Source organism: Lolium rigidum, chromosome 1 (genome assembly GCF_022539505.1).
Source record: "Lolium rigidum isolate FL_2022 chromosome 1, APGP_CSIRO_Lrig_0.1, whole genome shotgun sequence".
NCBI lineage: Eukaryota > Viridiplantae > Streptophyta > Magnoliopsida > Poales > Poaceae > Lolium > Lolium rigidum.
Window position 1 is genome coordinate 196660602 of NC_061508.1, and position 16073 is coordinate 196676674.

The 16073-nt window shown below is 43.4% G+C and overlaps 2 protein-coding genes across 3 annotated transcripts; one reads left to right on the top strand and one right to left on the bottom strand.

Moving 5' to 3' along the window:
• The first annotated feature begins 5071 nt into the window (after window positions 1–5071).
• On the top strand, window positions 5072–10043 carry LOC124687456 (stomatin-like protein 2, mitochondrial). Its single transcript, XM_047221243.1, has 8 exons — window positions 5072–5222; window positions 5314–5560; window positions 7177–7326; window positions 8127–8277; window positions 8516–8548; window positions 8934–9025; window positions 9298–9357; window positions 9440–10043. Exons 1-8 carry the CDS (start codon window positions 5107–5109, stop codon window positions 9674–9676), a joined length of 1086 nt encoding a protein of 361 aa, XP_047077199.1. The 5' UTR covers window positions 5072–5106; the 3' UTR covers window positions 9677–10043.
• Window positions 10044–10736: 693 nt separating this feature from the next.
• LOC124687467 (GTP-binding protein 4-like) lies at window positions 10737–15843 on the bottom strand. 2 transcript variants are annotated; one of them, XM_047221256.1, is made up of 15 exons: window positions 15664–15843; window positions 15122–15243; window positions 14347–14467; window positions 14174–14238; window positions 13986–14099; window positions 13712–13786; window positions 12992–13030; window positions 12771–12842; window positions 12542–12655; window positions 12282–12353; window positions 12133–12169; window positions 11582–11694; window positions 11218–11412; window positions 10962–11100; window positions 10737–10847 (listed from the first exon to the last, which is right to left on the bottom strand). In XM_047221256.1, the coding sequence occupies exons 1-14, from the start codon at window positions 15812–15814 to the stop codon at window positions 10990–10992; spliced, it is 1401 nt and encodes a 466-aa protein (XP_047077212.1). In that variant the 5' UTR covers window positions 15815–15843; the 3' UTR covers window positions 10737–10847; window positions 10962–10989. The 2 variants fall into 2 exon arrangements, with proteins under 2 accessions (XP_047077212.1, XP_047077207.1); XM_047221251.1 differs by having other exon boundaries at window positions 10737–11100.
• Between the last annotated feature and the right edge of the window lie 230 nt (window positions 15844–16073).

The following is a 16073-nucleotide window of genomic DNA, read 5'->3' on the forward strand; positions in this document are numbered from 1 at the left end:
AAGTTACGGCACCACCGCTGTGGTACCGCGCGAGGTCCAGGGACTCATAGAGGTCATTGCGGTACCTCAAGCGGTACCACAAGCGGTACTACCGCTGTGAGTCCACGTGGCTAAATCTGTGGGGGATTTCGAGTCCAGAGCGGTACTACCGCTTGCCAAAGCGGTAGTACCGCTTAGGCGGAAACTGCACATAACGGTTGGATTGGAGGGGCCCTATATAAAGGCCCCTTCTTCCCCAACTCGTTTGTAGCTCTTCTCTCTCTCTCCTCCATTGTTGCTGAGCTCAAACCTTGAGGATATCCTCACCCATCGAACCAATCTTGCCCAAACTTTGAGGAGTGGTGGAGGAGGCCCCGATCTATAGTTCTACCAAGAGAGATCTCATCAATTCGTGCTAGTCCTTTGTGGATCTTGGAATTAGGGTTCCTATGGTGGGATCTTGGAGGAAGTGCTCCTATGGAGGCTAGCTTGGAGTTGTGCTAGCCCCATAGGGTGTTGGGAGCCTCCTAGTGTTGTGGAGCTCGCCCCAACCTTATGAAGGAACCACCACCTCGACCGGTGCCTTAGTGGAGAAGGGGGAGCCCCTTTGTGGAGCTCTCTCGAGGAAGAAGGTGAGGCCTTCCTTTGTGGTGTGGCCGCCTAGCCTCTTGTGTGAGGCTAGCACCTCCTCAACGCAGACGTACTCCCTTTGTGGGAGGAACTGCAGGAAACAAACCTCGCCTCGTCTCCGCGCCCCCGGTTGTCCCGCTCCCTAACTTTGTTATTATGCTTGGTTCCTTTGCTTGTTGCACTAGCCTAGGATCATACTAGGAACATCTCCACCACTAAAGTTATCACCTTTACTTTCCGCATCGCCTAAAATCTGAAAAAGACATAAAATTTGTGTAGCATCCATTCACCCCCTCTTGTTCGCTTCGATCCATTCATCAGGCTAGCCGAAGACGATTGCAAAGACCTAATCTCCGCTTGTCGCAAGATCTGCCACAACTTGGCGATCAAAGAGAGCCAAACCTATGATGTCCGCGCGCTCATCCAGAAGATGAACGTGCTTCCGGAGCTTGTGGTTGATCTCCAAGCCTCTTCAGCTTGCGGCGCTGCTCAGTTGTCTGTCGCCATGTGTCTGGCTCATGCTCCAAAGCTAAATATCGACAAAGTCACCACGGGCATTCCCAAGGATTTCAATCCGGATAAACTCCTGGATGCATGCAGTAGGTATGATACCCGGATCGCTCGACGCATTCTTCACGATGCATTCTATGACAAGGTCGTGATTCCTGCTGACGAGGCCCTCGAAGCGGAGCTTGAAAAAGCGCACGAAGCGGAAGCGAGACCTGCCAGATCCGAGGACGATAGCCTATTCACATGGACGAGCTCCAAGGAGGCGGAAAAGAACAAGGCCAAGATCGGCGACGAGGGTCCTTCTTCTCCAACCAAGGATGTGGAGAAGTAAAAAACTTGTTCCTGCGGAAAAAACATGAACAATGCATCATTCGGCCCCTTCGTGGGTTTGTAATATAAACTTATTTTGAAGTAGTTAGGACAAAAAAACTACGCAACCAAAATTATGGACGGAAACACTTATCCTTCTACCGTTTTATATATATGCGTAGTATTTTGTTTTAAAGCAAGTGCTGGTTTCTCCGGCTTACTTATTTGACCTTCCACGAGCCGGAAATGCTCACCGACGGCGACGAAGCCCAATGGCAATCTGTCAATAACCGCGGAAACAAGCCCCCATCCGAGGTGCCGGAAGTCGCTACCAGGAATCCATAAGTTCGCAACAGAAAAGTCATTCACCAGAAAACTTAAGTTTATGTCCTACTAGATGATTTTTAAAATCACAACATTATACACACCTAGGCGGAAAAATCCAGTTCTACGGTTTTAGTCGAAAAACATACACGATCCAAAAATGAACAATAAAATGAGGTAAAAGACTCAAAAAGTGAACCATATGCTTTATTTAATTGATCATGTATCATAACTATTACAATGTATGTAATGAGAAAATTGCTAAGTATGGAAAGGACGTAGCTGTGCCATATTCCAAGGACGGTCTGTTTCATCGTATACGTCGCCCAGATCCTCCCTCTTGCCTATTCGACGGTACCCACGGTGGGCGCCAACTATCGTTGCCTATTCGACGGTACCTCGGAGGAGGGATCCTCACGGAGGGGGGAAGAAGTAGGGGCCCTAGGGCGGAGAGCACTCGGGACGGTGGTACGTGATTTACCCAGCTTCGGAACACCTGCTCGAGGACAGGGCCTACTTCTGCTTGTGTGGTATTATCTGGGCGCTTTCGCGTTGTTAGAATGAGTTGTGGTTATGCCTCTAGGGCTCCCAGGATCCGGCTTATAAAGGCGCCTGGATCTACGGTTTACACGGAGAGTCCTAGCCGGAATACAAGATGCCTAACTACGGAATATACATTGCCGTGCACGTGAAGGATCCACCTAGATCTAACCTTGTCGTCATGGATCCGGATACTTCATGGGCCTCCATGGATCCGCCTACTTGCATAGGTCGGTTGGGATCCGACTCCTGTTCCTGGGCTGGACTTCATCCATCTTCTATCAACAGAAACTGGGCCACCCAGTGGGTCATATGCCACAACACCATCGGTGGGCCACCCGGGCTTGCCGGATCTAAACCATGTCGTTGGCATACCTATAAAGTATACCCACAACAGTATCAGTCCAACTTTTAGTTAAGTTGGCTAGTGCATTAATACCAAAATCAGGCAACGTCCATCCCGTGAAAGAAAAGAGAGGCGGCTGCTAGGGTGGAAACCCTAGCAGCCGCCGCCGCCCATCTACCTCGTCCTCGCCGTCTACGCCCGGGAATCGACGGGTCCCCGCCTCCTCTACTAGCAGCTCCGACGGTGGGAGGGGGTGGGGACCTCGGACTTGCGCTCGGCGCTCCAGAAGGTCCCTAAAGTTAGAGTTTGGTCAATCGGCATCGTCGTTATGGTGGCTATAGCAGCGTTGTGCGAAACAAGAATAAGGTATTCCCACCTCCTCGTCCACCTCGTCGGCGGAGATCTCGCCGATGGCGTTGAGGAGGGCGGGAATTCATCTAGTCGCCGCTTCCATGGAGTGGTGGATCTTGTCCATTCTACACGTGGTAGAGGTTTGGTGTTAGAAGCTATGAATCAATTCAAGGGTTCAATGGCGACGACTTCAGCTCTGGGGCGTTGGTCCTTAAATATTGTATATACATATAGAAATGAAGTACAATATTGTGTAGTAAATAAAATAGTGATAAGAGATTTGTGAGCACATCCATAAATACTATTGCCCATAAACCAGAGGTGATAACAATCTCTTGATTCAACCATCGTTCCCACAATCGCGAGTAACAACAGTTATTAAGTAAAAACAGACCAAAACATTAAGATAGATGATTGTGCCATTGATCCCAAGCGAATCACTAAACGTGTACCGTTATTTTTCCATTTCTATCACTAAGGTTTTGTGATAGCACGCCGTTCTCCACTCATCCCACCTCTTCCCTTGATCAATCCGAGAGACATGGGTACCTGCAGGTCCTCAAATCGAGGCAAAGAGACAAAGATGCAAGATTGCAAAGCTCCTATTCAATTTCTACACAAACTCATAAGATTAAATGCATATAAATCGTTGCGAGGATTCACCCCAACCCGCTGCCCGTGAGGACTACTCACGCATGATAACAACATTGTTGCGAATAATCGGATTGAAATCACAATATTCTTACAATGGTCGCCAAGTCTCAAGGAGATCTTTATTACAATGGTGTTGGCTATAGCTATGGAGGAGATTGAAAAAGAAAATGGATGAACAATGGTGCTGGATCTTTTTTTGGTGTGTTGCAGATGGATCTGGTGGATGGTGGCTCTGTATGGCGACGAATGACTCACCTTTTCGACTGTCTCTCTTCACGAAACTTATAGGGTTTGACCTTGGGAATGCTCCGGAGCCTAGTACGGGTGGGGCTTGCCCGTACCGATGTCCTATATTCCTCCTGGAACCGACTTTGACCCTTTGGTTGACTTTGATGCAAATGTGACGAGATTTTCTTTAGTAATTGCTGGTCCATTTGCCATTAAGACTTGATTTCCTGAACACCATACAAAGAGAGAAAAGATTGCACATCTTTGCATTAGTGACACACTTAGAGAGATGTTTAGTAAATTTCTTGACTTAGCAAAGGGTTTAAACGTGAGGAAAAATGATGTATTTCACAGCCATCATAGGCCAAATGTAAAACAAATGAGAAACACAAGGCTGACATGGAGACACCTAGTAGATCAATGAGAGGGATGGATACCAATTCATTGTTGCTAACTGATTTTGTCATGGCAAATAAACGAAACTCATTTGATCCGAAGGACGGTCGGTATTAAGATTTGGACCACCACCAGTCTTAAGATTTGTTTTGGAGAAAACAAATTCAACTTCAATCATATTCTTGTGCAACTATGCAATGTAACGATGAGGATACTTTGATTCATCTATTCCAGACCTATCGTTTTGCTCAAGATTGTCAGGATTACGTCTACCCACAGATGGACAGAAAATGTCAGTTCTTGAAGCATTCTTCATTCATATTGTTGTCCTAGGAATTCTGAAATTACCGTACCAAAATTTAGAATTCCTAATTGCGAATTCAAGTTTATAACTATTGAATTCTAGGGCAGTGCAAAGTCGCAAATTCTTGTCTATCAACCTCAAGATGAACGAGTGGTAGAAAATTGGCTGGAACTTGACAAAATTCCTAGGACAAGAATTTTCTCCAACATGTTTACTTTCCTTAGGTTAAGCCCTCATGACCTGGACATAGGTGATCAACTAACACGATGCCTTATCCCGTAACTTGCGTGTGTGCAAAAGCGAAACCATTCTTCTTGGGGCGCAAGTCCTCCCGAACCCCATTCTTCTTGCAAAACAAGTTGGTCGAATGGGAAAATAAAACGAGAAAAAGAAATGAAAAATACCCGGGACAGCGGCACGCCTATATCACCGCAGGAAATCCCCATTCTATTTCCATTTCCATTTCCACTTCTACCGGGGTCACCACAAGTCCCCACCGCCGCTTCTCCCCTCCCCTCCCACACAGCCGACGCCGATGGCGACCCTCCTCCGGCGATCCGCCGCCCCCGCGCGGCAGCTCCTCCTCCTCCCCCGCCAGCTCGGCGCCGCCCGCTCCATGTCCCGCTACTACGCCCGCGACGAGGTCTCCCGGTAACGCTCTTAAACCCTAGCGCCGCGCTTCCTTCCTCCACTCCACCCCCGGGGCCCTGCTAGGGTTCTTCCTCTGACGCTGCGGCTGCAGGTTCGACGCGCTGAGCACGCCGGTGAACTGGGGCGTCAGCATCGTGCCGGAGAAGAAGGCCTTCGTGATTGAGCGCTTCGGCAAGTACCTCAGGACGCTCGGCTCCGGGATCCACGGCCTCGTCCCCCTCGTCGACCGCATCGCCTACGTCCACTCCCTCAAGGAGGAGGCCATCCCCATCCCCGACCAGTCCGCCATCACCAAGGACAACGTCTCCATCCAGATCGACGGCGTCCTCTACGTCAAGGTATACCCTCCTTGCCTTTTCCTTCTCACCCGTCATGCTGCATTGCTTTGTTTCTGGGTTGCTGCCTTCCTGTGGTCGACTGTATGTTAATTGTTGTGCGTTTTGGTGCAAGTTCTGTGTGAAATGTTGTCGTGAGTCACAATCGCACCGAATTTGGACCAGATCATCTGGTCTTAGAAACATATGCCGTGATGCCTTTTTTGGAACTTCGATCTGATGATGTATTTTGCTGTCACTTGTTAGAGGTTTGTCTCTCCAGTTTTGGAAGTTCTAGTTACTCGATATGTTATATTTGCTGCCCCTTTTCCCGGTATTTATGAGATAGGGATATTGCGGTTTATTTTGGTACCCTGTTTGCAGTGGCGAGGCTGTTCTCCTACTTCTGTAGGACTTGAGGATGGATATACCATGCCCCTAGTTCTCACTGGATTTGGCTTTAGATTCCATACCATATGTTCGGTGTCATGAATGCGTGGGCTCACTATACACGACTGTAGCATTAGCAAAGCGTAATCATCATGCACAACCAGTTAGTTGCACAATGCTTACCAATTTTGTTCCTTACTGCTTCTGTTATTTATTTTCAGTGGCTGCACAAGCTCTTGATTCATTCTTTCAGTTTTGGTACATTCCCTATTTTCTACATTCCCTAGTTTTGATGAGATGTCATTACTTGGATCATTCCTACATATTGTGTTTGGTGTCTGTGTCATTTTGGGTTGTGTGCATTTGCAAAAGTGATAAGTTGAATGGAAGAGGCTATGCGATATGTTGCTTTCTGAGTTTCATTGGTAGAGGGTGCATACAGTTGTAATTTAATTAGGTGACTTGCAGCTGTAATGTTCAAGCGTGTTTCACATCAATTGCATATATACTTTATTTTGGCATATTCTGTTTAGATGGTTTAGGGATATATAGATGGTACAGCTCTGTTGCATGGATTTTATGTCTTCGTAAATATGACCCTCATTTTATTTTCATTTAATCTTCATGGGATCGCTCTTGGATATATTAATTAGATGTTGTTAAATGCTTCAGGTTGGCACGGTACTGGGAGGAATAGTGTAACTGCAGTTTAGATTTTTATCTTTGGGATTTGTTATTGTTTGTTTGATCATGCAAGTAAACAAGCTTGCTTTGTCTTTGGCGGGGTAACTGAGATAAAAGTTTGTAACCCTGTCTGCTACGGTTTCATAAAATACTGTTGCTAATTAGTAACCATGTCTGCTACGTTTTGATAAATACTGTTGCTGATATCAGCTGCTTGGATAGTTATGTATGTGTTGTCTCTTTTCACTCAACTAGGTTTTATTTACTAGCATATTTCTACATTAATCTTAGTATTAGTAATCCCGCTGCTACCCTAAAAAAATGGTAATATTAGTAATGTTCCTACAGTGAAGTGTTGATGGATTTGCTAATTTACTAAATTAACTTTGTAAAGAAGATTATCATGTCTCTTGTAACTTGTAAGTAAATAATACGTGATTCATGATAATTTAATTGGTGAAGTGTTTAGCAGTTTAGGGATTTGCATTTCAACTGTCAATCTTCTGGTAATCAGAGGCTGTTGCAGAGTGTTAATTCCAACCTTAACTATTTTGTGAACTCCACAGATTGTTGATCCCTACCTTGCTTCCTATGGCGTGGAGAATCCTATTTTCGCAGTCATCCAACTTGCGCAGACAACCATGAGAAGTGAGCTTGGAAAGATAACCTTAGACAAGACCTTTGAGGAGAGGGACACACTGAATGTGAAGATTGTGGTATGAAAAGCTATTCGCTATTCGTTCTACTTACTGTATAACGAGAATTGTAGTATAGTTAGTCCATGGTGGTGTTGTCATTTATTAATAGTATTGCCATAGTCTCTATTTCATGAATATACCAAGAAATCAATCTTCTATTGCCTCAGTTGTTCTGCATTGGTGGTCTACTTTAAGCATGGTTGTTTACATTCTCCTGATGTTAAAATAAATGTTGTTTTTATTGAAAAATCTACGCTAGGCGGAATCAGCCTAGTAATTTAAACATGAAATAGAAGTTCAAACACCTGGAGAGCTGTTGTAAATTCACTATGTACTTGAGAGCCCACTTTATACAGTAACACTAGAAGTGACAAGTAAATATTAGAAGTGTATTGCATCTGTGTTTCAGCAACAATGCTGTTGTTCATATGAACCATTTCTGTGTGTAGAGCTCCTTTCTGAAGAACTGTACAATTCCTAAGAAGTTTGCTTGCTGCCTTATGTTCTGTTGATGACACCAATTGTTTGTCTGCCATGTTCACTGCTTATGAATGGCAAAACTGCAGTAGTAATGAGTTGTTTACTTGTTTCTCCATATTAGTTTGTTAACATGGTTCTGTCGCTGTATTTGTAATCCATGCCCCTAACAAGTAGTCAACCTACAGTAATAATAATCCTAGCAAAAGAGCAAGCAGCAACTTACTCTTGCTGATGTTCTTTGAGAACCATTGATACTGACTGTTTCATGCGTGCTTGTTCAATATATGTAATTCGTTTCATCATAATCTGATGTTCTGTTTTTTTTTGTTTTGTTGCAGATGTCTATAAATGAGGCGGCATCGGATTGGGGGCTGAAGTGTCTCCGTTACGAGATCAGGGATATATCTCCTCCTATCGGCGTGAAAAAGGCCATGGAGATGCAGGCAGAGGCAGAAAGGAGGAAGAGGGCGCAGATTCTTGAATCCGAAGGTGATACCATCTAATCCTTCTGTTTTGGTGAAATAATTATTTGCGGGAATATTTGGAATAGTGATACCATCTAATCCTTCTCTTTTGGTGAAATGGTTATTTGCTGGAATATTTGGAATATTTGTTTAACCTACTTAAATTCATCCAAAATGCTTTGGTTACTCTGATTTATCTCAACCTGTATGACATAATAGTGATGGATGTTTTTTTTTTAACACTTTTGCATTGGTTCTACCAGGTGCTATGCTGGATCAGGCCAACCGGGCGAAGGGTATGTGGCATATGCTCTCTCTAAACTTTACAATTTCCCACATTCATGTTGACAGGCTGGTCCATATGTTTGTTCAGCTTGTATCGTTCTGTTCTACAGTATTTCTTCTGCCACTATCCTGCTTGCTTTCAGCTCAAACTCTGTCATCTGTCCTAACATGTCTTCACAATTGTTCAGTATGCATCTTCTGTTTTGTTCTGTCATAATTGTGCTTGCATCATGCATCATTATCTTTGTTCATTTTTTTTATCATCTTTCCTGCTTTGAAGAGTGGATTCCTAGTGTGGTTTGGTTTGGTTAGTTTGAAACATTTGTTTTGCATTCCTTTTTTGAAGGGGGATTCCTGTACCTTAGGAACTCATTTGATTATGTTCATTAATTTCAGGTGAGGCTGAAGCAATTCTTGCCAGGTCACAAGCTACTGCTGAAGGGATCAGAATGGTCTCTGAGTCCATGAGTGCAGAAGGCAGCACTGAGGTATCTTTACTTGCTTTCAAATTAATATCGTGTTCAGTTCACTATTACATTTGGTGGAGAAGTTATACTACCCCTGTCTGTAAATAGATGTCTTAGATTTGTCAGAATTTGGATGTATGTAGACACTGTTTAGTGTATAGATACATCCAAATTTACACAAATCTAAGGTATCTATTTATGGATGGAGAGGGTACATCAAATCATTACTTATTTAAAGTTCTACTGTTTATGGTGTGATGTTCATTCATACTCTCGCTCAATCTCTCTTTCAGGCTGCTAACCTGAGAGTCGCTGAACAGTACATAAAAGCGTTCGCTGCCCTGGCAAAGAATGTGAGATTTTGGAATTTGTGTTTCCCTGTTTCATAAATCCCTAGCGTGTTTAGTACTGACATTGTGATATTATTATATGTAGACGACAACCATGATCCTCCCAAGTGATGCTGGCAACCCATCAGCTATGATAGCCCAGTCTCTGAACATATACAAGCACATCTTCAAGTCCAGCGGCCCAAAAGGAGGGAGCCCCCAGGAAGAAGCAGCTGAGGAAGCAGACCAAACTTCTGTGACCAGCGGGATGCCACCTCTCGGTGCGCAATCTGACCATGGCAGCGGGTTCTCGCTCCAGAGGGGCAGAAGTCCCCAAAATTGATCAGTTCAAGTACCTCAAGGAACCCTTTTTTGTCCATCTGTTCGTTTCCCAAATGATGGTGTTAGATAGGGAGGGTATCACTGAAAACACTAGCAGCATTAGAGGTTTCGAACTTAGGCAGTTGATTCAAGAGATGTTGAGTTGGTTTAGTAGGATAATTGAGACGACATTGGTTATGTGGGCACCAAATGCGTGGAGGCTGGGCGACTGAAAGGGTTTTGACGGCCTAGGATGAATGCTTCTTTGGGTTTAAGTCTGAACTTTTTAAACCCTGACTTTCGTTCTTATCAGCAGCAAGTATTTTCTGTAAATGAATGGTTGTCGTTCACGAAACTAGCTGATGGCGAAGTTTCTTTGCATCTTTTGATTTCTGTGTTCTGCTTGGAAGATAACTTCTGTCATAACCAGGTCTGTTTCCTCAATACAGCTGCGATGGTGTATATTGTTATTTTAGGTAAAGGTCTTATTCCAGGGTTCTCTCAATTCTTAGCTTTTTAGGAGTCAAAGCTACGAGAGAGCTTTCCCAAGTTAGCATAGCATCTTGGCATTGCTTGGCTCGTTGCAGCAACGTAATCTTCATTAGAAGATAACGTAATGAAACATTAGAAGATTCAGCTAACCCTGGTGAGGTCAGAAACAGCAGAACGTGACAGTATTGGCCGGAGCAGTTGGTGCAGGCACTGGACTGGGAGCTAGCCACATTTCGGGTGAAGAGGTAGAGTTGAGAGCACGATTCCATACGGTAATGGAGCAACACACACTGACACACATGACGCGTCGCCGTTTAACAAGAATATATAGTGGATAACTCCAGTCTCCGTCTCTAGTGTCATAGTGTGCTACCAGGAGTTGCGTCAGCATATGTGTATGGGTGGTGGCGTGTCTACTTGCTCCGATTCATAATAGTTGATACTAATATAGATATACCTAGACACATTTTAGTTGTAGATACATCTATTTTAGCATCAAGTAATATGGATTAGAGCTTGGAGGGAGTACAAAAAAGGCAGTCCAAAAAAGAACAGCGCTGGAACTTTACCATAGTCTGACTCTTTTCATATGCAGGTAAAAATAGACTTTTCATATGCGAGCAGTGATTTTTCTCTATAAAAAATACTTAAGGTAATCCAGAGCTTTATGTGTAACCGATGCCAAACCAGCACTTGTACCCCTGTTACAAAATTGCAGAAGCGATGTCAAACCTTACCAACCCTTTGCTCTCCGTTTACACAATTGCGGTCGGTTAGAGATATCAACCGTTAGCATCGAGTGCAGGTTTTCTTACATGAACACTCAAAATGGCGATTGTGCCTCTAAGTCAACCGACGAACAGTGCTATCTGTTCCCTGAAGTTCATCCTCGCTCTTGCCATCTTTGATCCGAGCCATCTGAGAGGTTAGCAGATGATGCACTCTTTCCTTTAGCTAGAAGAGGCAGAGAGGGATGATCATCAGTCTGGATAAACTCTTGGCTTTCTATAAGAGGCGAATAACCGGCTGAATCAGATAATTCGAAATGAGGCTGTCAAGAGTTTTACTAACCTCTTCTGTGCCAACTTGGCTCTGCACAGATACTCGGATGGCGTCTTCTGGTCCAAACATTCTGTATCTCCTTACTTCGTCGTCATCATTGTCAAAGCTGGAGGGTACGGCCTTGTCCAGAAGATCGCATTTGGATATGACGTTGATCCAGAGGCGATCACCGAATCGTTCCTTTATATGCTTGTATGTGATGTACTACAGAAGAACAAATGTGTCTTTATTAGAACCACTGAAGTAGGAGAATGCAAAACTGCTCACTTGGACCAACTGATTGCTTGATTGGGGATCTCCATCCATTTGATCTTGGGAAGTTGGCATAAATAAGTGACATTAATAGCTCCAGAGAGGTAAATATAAGATGTACCTGATCAGCCACCTTAGTCCCACAGTCTTCAGATAGATCGTGAACGTACAGGACAGCAATTGGTAAGTAAGAAAGGACAGCGAGTGTCAATTTCTCGATGTTATTCCTGTCATCTGTCAATCCCAAATTCAAAAGGGATAAGAAGAATGTGAACGGCAGAACAATGTAGCTGTACTGACTCCTAGCACAGACCATAACATTTTTGTTAAAATATGCTTTGGAGAACATATTAAGATCCAGCCTTCTGAGTAGCATGCATATGTGTAATACCAACAAGTTGGAATCTCAAAAGGCTCTGATATACAGACCTAGTGCTGAATAGGTTTCTTTACTACACAACATATGCTAGGAATTATCTATCTACATTTCATGTGAATATTGGATCCATGCCACCACAGAGTTTGCAAAAGGTGCAAATGACCAAGGTTCCGATTTCCCGTATCTTACTAAAGCACATGGGGATAGTAAATCTCTGTCAACCAGAAGAATACTACAGAAGAACCATGAAAGCTGGTTTCTCAAGTAATTACTTCAAGGGGAATCTGACTGACCATCATGTCTCGTAAGAAGTCCTGGAGTGTCAGTAACCTGCAAATGTTTTTCTTGTTCAGTGGTGTCAGATCTCCGATGATAAGAAGGAAATCGACCTTGCAATTTCGCTTATCTAAGAGTAGAGGAAGTGGAATGCATATTTTTGAACCTGAAAACGTTCATGATTGGATACAATATGACCCATCAGAATGCCTCTTGTTGTGAAAGGGTAGCTGCAGACCTACAGAAAGGTTAGTAGATCAAGACAACAGAATAGCATTGAATTACAGAAATGCAAGTAGAACGAGGCTATAAAAGTACTCAACTGGATTAAGAATAAAGAAAGGATATCCTAATCATGGGCTAAAAGTAATCAATTGCATTCTGATCACGCTAGAAAACATCCTAAACATTCAGGGATATGCTCACCTCGGGTTTTCCAGTTGATAATATGCGAACTAATGATGATTTCCCCACATTGGGTGATCCAACAAGACAAAGCGTTGGTATATGTGGATCAACAACTGGCATAGAACGCAAAGCCTGTAATAGCTCATTGATAAATCAGAAGTGCTTAAAAATGTAATGAACAAAATAGAAAACTCAGAAGCCTAACTAAGTGTTTGTACCAATTTGGAACGTAAAGTATGTATTGTACCTTTGCAACATTTATTAAATCTTCAATTGCATGCTGACCACGCTGGAAAACTTCCTCAAGTTCCTTCCGGCCCTGAAAAGCAGTAGATGGAAGCAAATTAACACATCAAACAGAGAAAATACAGCCGTAAATAAACAAATTATAAACTTACACAAAAAAAGAGAAGACAGAGCAGGCATCTAGGATGAATTATTTATATGTGCTTAAGCTTTGAAACAAACCTCACAGAGTCGCTCCTCTGCTTCACGCTTCGTCAATGACTGTCAATGTCAAATGTAAATTCTGAATCAATTGAAATGTTCTATGCTACTACTTTGCTAAAAGAAAAACCTTAGGAAGGTTTCAAAGTAGTTAAAAGAACTTAAATGTTGACAGTTCATAACAATGCCCGGTTGAACATCATACTTAAATATTACGAGGCCAACTATATGTATACTATACACAACTTTCTTATGAGCAGTACAAGGACCACATATGTATGCAACAAAGTTTTTGGACAAAAGGATCCTACTGAATTCTGGTTAAGGTTCTGCATCAACAGGATACAACAGTGAAAATTGTGAGACAGTCTACGCAAAGTTCGGTATTACATACCAACGAGGTACCACTAGTGTACCGATAATATAAGAGTTTGGAAGTGGATTGAAATAAGATTGCTGATTGGAAGAGGGATCTCGGATGCCGATACAAAAGATAAGAATCCCAAAGGGGGTGTACCGAAGCACAGCCCTTACGCTTTTGTCAATTTGTTTCTCTTGCTGTTGTAATTCACTACTTCATTATGTGACTCCTGGACGTCAGCAGTGCTTTATCTGAGCGTACCGCATTAGCTTTTTTGGGTTGTAAGAGACAGGAGTCACAGGACAAGATTTGGTTTATCAAGTTGGTGCAGACCCACAAGGTCTGAGACATTATATAAACTAATTGGCACCTAAACTAACCTTAGCGCAGACAGAAGCATGTTGCTTCCCAACAGAATTTATCTTTTTTCTGAGAGCATCCACTCGTCCAAGTACCTGTCAGCACAGTACCAACATCATACAACAACACCAACAACATCATAATAGCCCTAAAAAGTAATATGTGTAGCTTCCATGATATATACACTTAAAACATATAGGGCTAGCAACAAGGCTAATTTTGAAGTCTGTTTCAGTAATCATGAGTCCGACGCTTATACTCAGAACCAAGAGACATGTTATATAGGAAACCTACCTTTTCATAATATCCCTCCCCAAAAGTCAACTCAATTAGAGATCTCTCATAAGGATGCAAATCTCTCCTCCTAGGAAAGTTCTCCGTGTACGTTCTCAGTGGCACAGAAAGTTCCTGAAAAAGAAAACAGTTTTTGGTAAGCCAATTGAACAATTTGCATTGGCATGGACACGGCACAGATGATTTACTTTCATTAAGGCGTCAAGTTGTTTTGCTCCTTTGTTCCGTTCACGCTTGGCAATGTTTGTTATACCTGCAGAACATAGGATCATAAAGCAAACTTAGGGATATCGAACACTATGTGATATGTCATAGCCTCAGAGGAAAATGCTACTATAAAGGGCAATAGAGGGAAGAATACCCTTTGTGGGTGGTACATTTCTTGATTTCCTTTGTGCTGACATAAGTATATCAGTTGCAGGCATCACCATCGGAATTTTTTGAAATGCACCAACCATCTCACTCTTGTGCACAATATCTCCCTGAATATAGATATAATAGCAAACAAACGAATTTTGAGATGCATCCAGTAGAAAATATACAAAATATGCTAATGAATGAGAAGAAAATCTTCTAGTGTGAAACCGCGTGGGACTTAATTACAGAACTGCACTGGAGCACATGCCAGCTCTTGATCTGCCTAGAATCAACTATGCCGGAAACAATGGACCTCAATTTTCACATCGCTGAAGGTTTATATTATTACCTAACTAATAAACAGCTTCTTGTCCTTTAGCATAGGTAAAGCGTTCAATATCATGGTTCTTGTAAACTAGGCAGCTTAGAGATATGCTTAGGAAGTTGGAACGGACGAAAAAACAGCCACACTTCTAAGCATCCAAGATATAGCTACACTCCTATCATACACCCTGAACAGCAAGCAGAGCAGAAAATCTGCCCTGATATCTAGTTTAGATCCTAACAAATACATGTTCCCAAAATCTGAATAGCAAGCAGGGAACCTTGACAAACTTTAATATACTAAAATATTGGTTCAAAATGAATGAAATATGCAAAATACAGGTAAGTACATACATAAAAGTACCGTTTGCATTTCAGCAATGCAACTCTGAATATGGAACACGAAATAAATTAGAAAAAAGATGTGCTTGGTGAATGATTGGAAAATAATGTACATTTGAACCATCTGTTAATCCTGCTTGTGATCTGTCATCTAAGGAAACACTAGATGTTGCAGTATGGACCCGGCGGCACATGTAGATTGTAGGAACTCCTGGCTCCAGAGTTGGCAAAAAACCTGAGTTGCAGGAACAACGATAAGGACATGTTAAGAACAGCATCATGAAAACGAATAATACACAGATGACAGAAATGCTCGCATCAGCAGGGTTGGGTTTGTTAACGTTTGTACAAGGATATTAAATCAGAGAAGCCCTGGCATCAAAACTCTACAGACAGGATGAAGGAGGAAGATATGTTTGCCTTCGGCTGTTCATGTGCAAAGAATGGCAGCCTGAAACAGAAATAAACAAGAGGAAGCCTAGGGCTAGGAAACGTTCGACAGAGTGGCGCATGCGAGAGGACATGCGGCAAGAGCATGCCGGTGTCTTCCTCTACCGAAAGACGTGCTACACAGGCTGCGGGAATTTGGCCGAATACCTTGCGGGCGGGTGGGCGAGCGGCAGCAGCGATTGAACAGAGGTGAGGAGGAACTAACCTCTGGAGGGGTGACGTCGGTGGAGGCACCCCGCGCGAGTAGAGTGGGAGAGAGGTGCGGTTGCGGTGCTGGGAGAAGAAGGAGGTCTCCATGGCCGGCGCGGGCAGAGGAGGTGGAGCTGGAAGGCGCGGCCGCCTGCTGCTGCTCGCATCTTTCGTTGCCGCGAAGGGATAGTTGGGGTTTCGGATAAACGAGGTAAAAAATCGGATTCTGTACATGTACACGGTTGTTTGGCTGAAAACGGTGCCGCTCCTCGACGGACAGTGTTTCTTTATCAGTTTTATCTACATCATCAACGGGCCTGACGCATATCGAACGTTGAAAGTGGGAAGTGGTCGGCGGATTCGTTTGCGTCGCCTTATAGACATAAAAATGGTCGTTTCTTCCCACGTGTTTGTTCACGTCTGCGG